The sequence below is a fragment of the Temnothorax curvispinosus genome, unplaced genomic scaffold (genome assembly GCF_003070985.1).
Source record: "Temnothorax curvispinosus isolate PA1 unplaced genomic scaffold, ASM307098v1 QBEX01018224.1, whole genome shotgun sequence".
Taxonomy (NCBI): Eukaryota; Metazoa; Arthropoda; class Insecta; order Hymenoptera; family Formicidae; genus Temnothorax; species Temnothorax curvispinosus.
In genome coordinates, this window is record NW_020228004.1 from 144081 (window position 1) to 154106 (window position 10026).

Sequence of the window (10026 nt, forward strand, 5' to 3'; positions counted from 1 at the left end):
AATGAACTGCACCATATATGTATAATGGCCGACAGCGTTAATAATTACATTTGTGATGGAAATTATTGCCTGGTAACGGAAAGTTTCCTCCTAGCTCCGCTTTGTGTTATACGAAGATAATAATTATGGAAATAATTACACAGAATTGAACTTTATACATATATCGATTATCGAATACACTGCGAATGTATACTGTATGCGTAATAAGAATACCAACTTTAGATACTTTAAAGATACTTACACTTTTGCAGATCGTTGATTCTCCGATGTGCTGTGGAAGTTATTTTATTGTAAATTGTTTTCTCTGTGATTTTTATTTTAAATATTAATTCTTAATAATTATAATGTTTATTGAACAATTAATTAATTTTTTTATTCAATCGTAGTCCTGCTTTAAAATAAACACAACAATATTATTAAATTATTAAATCATAAAGAGAGAGAGAACGTTAGACCATTACGTACATTTCTGATTTCGTGGATAGAAACGCGAGAGGTAAACTCTTGGGGTTTGGAAAGTAAAAGAGATGCGGTCGGGACAGGTGAAATTTAAGTAAGAGGTAACCGGCTCGTGTAACAAAGAAGCGAACAAAAAGGCGTGAAAGAGCCCTTTCTGCTAAAAGAGGGTAATTAACGTCCATTAACTCAAGTATTAATTAAAATTGTTTCTTTAAAATGTGACGAAGTATTAAGAAAAATCGTGATTAACGAGTTATTGGGACAATATCCCAGATTCATATATCCGGTGTAAGAATGCATTTAACAAAAAAAAATATGATTAATGCAGGTCGTTCATGCACGATCCGTCACTCGCTTCTGAGTGCCTTTTGTTCTTTTATTAATGCGTACAATATGGCAAATAAAATTTTTCGACACAATTCGCAACACTAATTCGGCGAAAATGTACAGACTTATGAAAAAGATATCTATAGAGAATGACAAATAACACTTAATCTAGTCCCTTTCAATCATTTTCTTTGTCTGCTTAGCCGCGTACATATATATTAACATCTATAAAAACGTATCCCGTGTATGCATTATACGTGACATCTTCGAAGTATAATGAATTTCGGCGTCGTTACAAGCTAATTGAAAGACTGGCACCGAAATATTATTAGAACCACGTTTTTATATAATATATACAGCAACCATAGGACCGTTTTCTTAAACGTGCACGCCGGGAATGAATTGCTAATGCGAATTATTCGCGATTGGACCAACGCGCTCCGATTATATGGTCCCATTGATAGAAGAAACATTCGGTCTTGGGCGCTAATAGCGACAAGGATATCACCGAGGTTATCGAAGCCATACGTTTTCGTTGAATGGTCCTGAAAAAGCGAGGTACATGTCCGACGCAACAATACTGCCAAGTTGCACTGCAGAGGCACAATGCCAGTCCTCTTTTACGGCGGAGAACGAAACAATCTTGGGATCGTCCCGGCGCAACGTGTTCGAATCCCCGAGAGCTAATGCACTTTCGAACAATACGTTTTTACTGGTAACCGTAACGAGGATAAAATCCGCTTCGAAGTCGGGCCATTATAAGTTCGGCGAATAAACCTGCTTTCTTCCTGTAGATACGTCGCCCCAGCCGCGAAGCCCGGAAGAGCTCCATTGTATATTTACGTATCTGCATGAAAGTCATTGCTTTCTCGCGCGCAGTTTCCAAGTTTCAGATTCTATGCGTTTCGCAGGCCGTCAGCGCGTCTATCCTTACTTCCGAAGTTGAACGACTTTTATCATCCGATATGTAGAGAGACGCATGCTCATTCAAACATATTTACCATATAATTCGATACACTTGTCCTTAAAACATTTTTTCTCATATTAATTATATTATCCGAGATTTATTTTTTCCTGATTTCTGAAGTATAACACGCTTTAATATAGCACAATTTTTTTTTGTTTTAACGTTGTTGTGTTTTAATGTTTAAAAGATAATAAAATTATAGTTTTTGATAATTTATTTAAAAAATTTTTTAGAAATAGAATACTAGCTAGATCTTGTTAGAGAAGATCAAAGCAAATAAAAGCAATTAATTCAATTTTCCAATAAATATTCTCGACATCTGTTATTTACGTTAGAGTCAATTTATATAATTTTTTAATTTATTCGTTCTTATATTGACGCGTTGCAGTTTTCACATTCTAATTTCATAAAATTTCGCTATATCATAACTTCTTTCTTGACGTATTTACAATTATTGAAATTCTGTTTTTTGAGAGCTTTCAATTTGTTTCCTGCGCGACAATCAATAATTCGACAACAAGATTACGTCGGAATATACCCGAAATTCGTCACAGCCGAGACATTGTTGATAGTTGCAACGAGAATAGAGCGAACATTCGGGTCTATCGAACGCAATCAATAATTGAATGACTGCAATAATGAATACTGTGTTCATGTTCAAGCTTTTCTGCTGCAAATGATAGACGTCAGTTTATTTTTACTAAAAATAAGGCCCTAATGTATCGAGAGTACATGTTTCTTCTATTTGATGTTTTGACAAATTTTGCATCTTATCTATACATAATTTTACGCAGCGTTGCGCTCGTCTAACTCTGCGAATCAATCTACTTTTTCGATTTTCGAAATTCTTCGAACATTATGCGAGGAAATGTTTTCTTTAAATTTACTTAATATCGCGGCCAATATTTAAAGCGATTCTTTCGATTCTTACAATATATTCTTTATATTGCTGTATCTTCTTTCGTAAATACCTGAATAAATATAGAAATGTGTTTGTTGAATCGTTTTTAGGTCACGCGTTATATTAGTATGGAATTTGCGAAAATCTTCTTTCTTCGCAGACGATTCTTATTTCGGAAAGTGAGGAAAGATTCCAGACGACGAAAACGGACTCGCGAGTTCTTTACCGGAACAGAAAAAGACTTCGTACTTGTTTCCGCAGTGGGGCAAGAACCCAGACGTTGTTCTTTTTCGCAAAATGACAACGACCTTGAAAGTGCCGTGAAAGTTCAGCGAGTTCACTCGACTAACCGTGTTAAAAATTATTATAGACAAGTTCTCTCACTTGTCCACATTACTGCAGCAAAAATCGGTGATTAAATATCTTTGGATAAATTTAACATTTCCTAATAAAAAATATTTTTTATTTGTATCAAATCTTTTGGCCATTAAGCTAAATTTTTGCTCTCTCTTTTTTTTGACCATATATTCACACAGAACTAAATATATATATTCAATAGTTGTTATCCGCAACTCATCTCTGTGGATACATCTAGCCTAATAAATATTTATTTTAACTCACGTTCTCCAGGCGGTGGCGACGGGACAATTGGATTTTCCGTAACGCGGATGCGTTCCAATCAGTCTAATGCTCTAACGACGTAATAGGAGACACGCGACGTCGCGGAGCAAACCCTTACGATGAGATTCCGTTACTTTCCGCGAGGCGAATGCGTCGAATGCGCGTCGCGTCGCAGCGAGTTGAATCCCCGAAGACAAAACCGCGAAACAGAATCTCCGCCCGATGGTTTCGTGGGAGTTAAGGCGACCGTGCTTAAGTTCGCGCGCATTCAACCTGGAGTGCATAACGTCGGCTAGAATATCATCCGAAGAAGTAGGACGACCGGAAGCAGCGTCGCGGCCATTCTGTCGCCTCTACCGTGATGCATTGCCGCTGGGTGTTCTTCTGAAACAAATGCCACGCTATAATGTCGTTTCGCTCGGTCGGCTCTCAGCAGGTGGTATATTTAGAGCGTATAATTTCGCGGGGCTGAGAACGCGAGCTCTCGCTTTGAGCGAAGAAGCCCCCCCCACTTGACGTTTACAAGCTAAGCAGTTTTGGCGAGACACCTTTTCTTATAGCTCAAGAAAGTATTTGGTACTCTAAAGACCGCTTTCGTTGAATAAGTTTATTATTTTCAAAAAGAGAAACTCCGATTGTGTGTGTGTGATTTCCTTAGACGCTCATAATTATTAATTAACTGAATGATATAATTTACGTAATAATATTAATTTTACGTTTTTTTTTGCGTAAAACGATGTATTTTTATATTACCTTGCAATAAAATAAAAATTATTACAAATTGTTATTAGATTTTCGAAATATCTATTTGTTCAACGCGCATCGCCGATTTTTTAGCGAGTCCGTTTTTTAAAAGCAACGTCTCACTCAAATCCAAACGAGTAACGTGCAGATGCTTGCACGTAAAACCCATTTTAAGCGAAATTGACATTTTTCTTTTACCATTGACTATGTGGACCCGTACGCTGTTGGGATGAGTGTTATTTGGCGAGCACGTGTAAAGGCCGGAGTCTCTCTCGATCGCCTTCTGAATGAGTAAACGGCTCGAAGTCACGGGTCCCTTTTCCGTTACCAGACTGATGCCACCCCTCGGCGAGTCGAAGTTAATCGCCTGCGGAAAAAGGATATAAAAAACACGTCGGGTTACTCGCCTCTGACGTGACCAAGTACGGATGGGGCCACTCTGCGGGAAAGGAAGAAGCAGGAAGTGTCGACAGAATGTGTTCCCAGCTGCCATGACAGAAATCCGTTTTTCCTAGGATTTTTTCTAGGCGCTACTTTCATTTCCTGACTTCGCCGTTCCGACGTAAAATGCGTCTTTTTATCACGCGATCGTAATTATGAAAATATCACGAACACTAATTAAGATTTATACAGTATACTTTAAATTGCGTATCTTTCTGAACATGTAAACGTTTAACAAACTTAAACATTTGTAACAATTATTCAAACAATAAGAAAACAATTCATGCTGATTACAATAAATAGATCTCGTTTAAGCCTAAGAGACTGAGAGAGAAAACATAACTTTTCAGGAATAAATCGCTGCTTTTTATATTTTCTATGTTCTCCAAAGAACAATGCATTATTGTAACAATTCTGTTTTCAAATTTCATTTGTAATTTCATTATAACCACAAATGCTAAATTTTGCAATAATTGATAAAATTAATGATCCAAACGGCTACACAATATATTGTATATGTTTGTTTTATAAGTTTCATTAGGACAGAATTTATTGCACCTTTAAATTAATCATATTTGATCATATTTAATTGACACCGGCAGAAATTGCGGTCACGATTGTTCGATTTATGAATGCTCCCGCATATGTTGGTGAAAGAAAAATTAATAATAATTTTGACTAAAAAGAACTACAATATAAAGTTTTAAAATAAATATTAATAACGAATATTATATAACGAAAATTCAATTAAGAGAGACAAATTCAAATAAATGGAAAATTTTAATTAATGCTACGATATCACACTCATTTATCACAAGTATTTTATATACATATCTATTTAATTGATAAGATAATTGCCGTGGATAATAGCGATATAAGCATGAGTAATTAACCGATCCAGAAGTAAATTGCTTTCACGCGGAAGACAGAAACAGATGTCATATCGTCTGTCTGTGACGTGACCAGACGGGACTCAAGGCACTTTGTGGGAAGTGGAAGAGGTAAAAGTGTCGACTGTAGGTGTCTTCTTTGAATGGCTGAAAGCATTTCCGGACAAGTTTCCCGAAACTACAACTTAAAGCGACGTCTGTACAACCATCTTGGTTACTCCTGTTGTATGCGCGTTCATAGAAATGAGTGTGCAATCGTGAAATTCTTAAACTCAAATAAAACTGACGTAACGTAACGAGAGCATTTGTCTGCTTATTATTAATAACCCGGCCGTCTGCCTATGTTACACTCCCCGAGAAACTTTCACAATGTTCTTAAACAACTGAATCGTCTCGCGGTATTGAGAAAGAAACTTTGATATATTTAATGGAGATGACAATTTGTATCATCACTGTAAATCTAAATGTAAATCTACTTTAGCTGAAGCTCTTCTTACACATTTCTTGCTATTTTAAATCACGTCATTTAACACGATTGAACGTATTAACTTTTAATTTAATACGATTAAACGTTAAATAATGTAACTTAACACATGAAGAAACATGTAAAAAGAGTTTTAGTCAAATGTGTCATTTTAAGACGTTTATGTGTATAAATATAGCATATTTGCAGTGTTCGTAGTATAATGAGAATAGTTGCGTTATACCGCGGATAAAAAAAGGCGTAAACATGAGAATCTTTTAATTGCGGATTCTGCGGTGCTCGAACGGAAATACATCATTTTGTCGAGAAAACAAGTCGCTGTTGGCGTCTTCCATAAATATCGCACGCTCGAAGGAATGAAAGCAAGCTACCAGCGATAATCGATATACGCGCTACGCTGATAGAAACACGTACACAGCTGCAGGGTTTTTTTAACAGCCACGAGAAACATGAAAAATGTTTCTGTTTGTATCGGTATTTGCAGTGACAGTCCGTCCACAAAACTAGCGTCGGTTATAAAATTCAAATGGGTCTCGCGGGTTGAAAGCACCTTTCATAACTTGATGACAGCTGATTTTCAGCTGGTGGTAAGAAACCTCATTCGCGGATTGTAAGACCGGCTTACCTGGTGGTTGTGACTCCAAATTATCGTCGACGGCGGTTCTGGCGCGTGTCTCACGTAGCATGTTAAATTTATCGTGCTGTCCTTGTTGATGAACAGATCGGGACCGCCGGCTATTTCCGTCACGGGCTCTGCAATGAGGGAGAGAATCGCATGCACAATATTTTCAATTTACGTCGATTTTTTTTACTTTTAAAACACCCATTATTTATGCTGCTTTACCTACGTCGCGAACGTAATTGTTTTAGTCGCAAACAAAATCTGCAATGGAGATTTGTTAGTGTTTTCTCTTCTCTCTCGCAATTATAATAAGAAAGCCGCAATAAGTCCTCTATAATTTTCGTCGTTGTCTTCAATGCGATTGCCCTCTATTCTTCGCCTCGTATTTTTCCGAACGATCGTTCAAAGGAGAGCAAAAAGTCGGCAGCCGAAATGAAATGCAATAACCGCGCGCACAAGAAGGGTCGCTCGGCATTATACTCACATTATTTCGCGGAAAACAGGTTCGCCCGGAGGAAGTACCGACGGAATCAATTCCGGATGACTGGGAGTTTCCGTTCGAAAGATTCGCTTTGTATGCGATTGAGGAGAAATCATTGAACCACAAGATATACGGAATTCTTTTGAAGTACCCCACGCTAGAGAATCGAGAACTGCACACATATCGATATCTCCGCCCATATCGTGAGACGCTAAAAACCCGCTTAATTTTGTGAGGGCATTACCGCGCGACATGACGTGCCCGGAATTTTTGTCTCGCGCTCCGTGCTCGTAGGAATCAATGACCACGTAGAAAACGTATAGAACACGAGGCGGGAGGATGTTTCTTCATTCTCCTCCTTCTCGCCTTTCCATTAAATCTTGTTGCTGGAAATACCACCTCGGCAAATCTCCGAGTCCGCCGGTACACAGGATCGTTACAGTCCGTCGGCCGGGATTCTCCAAGTTTCTCGGATTCCCATTGGTGGATCTCAATTATCTGACAAACCAGTTTCGAGACTTCCACCGTCGTTTGCTGACCGACTTGCGAGCGGGCGGTCTGCGGCAACACGGAGAGGATCTTCATTTCCACGCCAGGAATACCAAAAGCGAGCACGGCTATCGCAGAGCGGCAACAGCTTATTACTGTTTCATGAGGCTCGAGACCCTTTTGTGTGTTGTCATTGCCAACGTTTATTCCCATCCCCACGGCGCGACCGAGTCTCCAACTTCACAATAGAGTAAAATATGAGCGGATTTAACGGTCGTATCGTGAAAAGACTCGGAATCTTCTTTTATCGTTATCGTGACGCGTTATTCCGCATAATAACGTTTTACAGCACGCATGCAATTTGATGGCTTACCGCGTTGCGCGCAATTTGTAAGCTTATGATCCAGGACGTCGTTAAATAAAATCGCTCGTACGACACCTATTTCGAAACCTTACGCGTTCGACAGACTACTCTTTTGTCCTTTCCGTTCATCCGTGTTACTTCTGAGGAAAATCTTAATTTTGTTATAATTTAGAGCAAACTACCGCGTATATTTTTCGGTGTTTCCGACATAGGATTTCAGTGGAGAGACTAGTTTTCTCAAAAAACAAGATCATTTTTTGCGTCCCTTGATTTAAACGAATGTACTAAGTTTGCTAACGATGATTTCGGGGCAAAATTCTCTTCAGCACATTGCTTGTGCAGGCCTTGGAAAAATATCACTGAACAAAATTGCGGGTCATAGAGAGCGCGTACTCTCCCCGGTTTCACCGCTTGGAAGTCAGGGAGAGCGCGAACATCGTTAAGATACGATGTTAATGAGAACACGAGGAGTTTGTCGTTAACTGCAAGTGAGGACGTTTTTGCAACGTTAACGATGTCACGCCGAAATTAAGATCCGACGATGTTCCGGAGTCCCCATCGACGCGTTGCTCAACTGTGCTGCAACTGGGACTTCCGTCAGTGGGCACTGCCCACTCTGGTCAACCTTCTAAAGCGAGGAAGCTTCATTTCCTACTCGGAGATCCCTGAACGACTGGATGAATACCCGCTCGCAAGCATCCCGCGAAGAAAGACGTTCGTTTTACGACGTGCTGTAGGTATCTCGAGAATTCAATGACGTTCTTCGCGAACGGTAGTACCTATTAAGAGCAACGATCAATTATTTCGACAATTCGCGATGGTCTAAATTGAATAGGCGCGGCGAGCCCACCGGGAATTCGTTCATCTTCATTCTTTGTCGATTATCATCGAAATATTTCTGCGCGATAAAAAACTAGGGAATGCGAATTATTTTTATTGGTATTTATTTATTTAGTTGTCAATTTTTTAAATTTGTGACCGCAAATAACCGAGATGTTTTAATTACGATAAAAATACTGTGAATGTAACGCAAATATTTTGTAATATTTAATTAATATATAATATCAAATTAATATGTGATGATAATTACATTAATTCACAGCACACAATTATCGGATGTTATTTTTCATCAACTTTGGTTTCTAGCCAGATGCAAGCAGTGTGCAGTTCAGCGCCGCGTCGGTTTATCGACGCAAATATATTCATAAACACAGTTATGTAATAGAGATACTGACAGGTATCTTGTACTTGATGCTGAAAATGCTCTCTTTGAAGTGTATTCGACACTCTTCATTCTTTCTGACCATGAGGCAAAATATTCCTAAATTTCAGAGGAGGGTGAGAATCGAACCGGCTGGTACGCCTTTAACCGAGCCATCGATCCCCTATCTTTGATCGATCACCGTGTTGCCGCACCCCTGGGTGAAGGGCCGGTGAAATAAATCGAAGGAAGGTGGACCGCGTACGTATCCCGACCGCGACTTCGTTCGCAATTGAATCACCACTTCGCTGTGTTGCCCGCAAAAAAGTCTAACAAGTACGAAGGATAGTAAATCGACGCTACCTCTGCGAAATACGTTCGGGTGGAAGACGCGAACTTTCCCTCCCGAAAGAAAATTGCGTCGTTCGATAAAAAAGGATCGTACGATACTACCGTCGCTTTTGTATCGTTACCCAGACTTGTTACTCTTTGACATCCGTTCGAAGAAGAAGCTCCTCCAAACAGTCTGTTTCGTGACTTGAAAATCAACATGCGACTCTGCAAACCTTTCGATTCGATGTATGATATCTTAATTCAATTACTTATTCACTTTGACTGCATATTAAACATACGATCGCTTCAAGTAAATATCGTTTAGTACACACGGACAGTGTAATCATACTCACGTCCATTTCCCTCAATATTAATCTTCTTGGCCAACGTAAAACAGGACCGCTCGATAAATCACGTCGTTACATCGAGGCGACTGCAATTCAGGAACGCAGTCGCGGCCCATTTTTCGTAACGCCATTCGAAACCGGTGTCCATACGTTCGTAGTGATCAGGGACATTAACTTGACAGACATACGCAGCTGACGGTATCGGGGATAAGTTAGCGGCGGGACAAGTCCAGTACGGTTGTGTGCAACCACTAAATGTATTACGCCCGGGGGCGTGACGGAGGGGAGGGCGGGGAGGAGAGAGAGAAAGAGAGAGAGAGAGAGAGAGAGAGAGAGAGAGAGAGAGAGAGAGAGA

The 10026-nt window shown here is 39.5% G+C and overlaps 1 protein-coding gene across 14 annotated transcripts in view; it reads right to left on the reverse strand.

Moving 5' to 3' along the window:
- Nucleotides 1-814: 814 nt before the first annotated feature.
- LOC112468202 (zwei Ig domain protein zig-8-like) overlaps nucleotides 815-10026 on the reverse strand; it is a 59945-nt gene continuing 50733 nt past the window's right edge. For 13 of the 14 annotated variants that reach the window (XM_025037276.1, XM_025037285.1, XM_025037283.1 and 10 more), the window contains 3 exons: nucleotides 6460-6587; nucleotides 4218-4386; nucleotides 815-3659 (listed from right to left, as the gene is read on the reverse strand). In XM_025037276.1, the coding sequence (XP_024893044.1) occupies nucleotides 3568-3659; nucleotides 4218-4386; nucleotides 6460-6587 (389 nt within the window). In that variant the 3' untranslated portion in view covers nucleotides 815-3567. The remainder of the gene's footprint in view (nucleotides 3660-4217; nucleotides 4387-6459; nucleotides 6588-10026) is intronic. The other variant, XM_025037286.1, reaches the window with a different exon arrangement.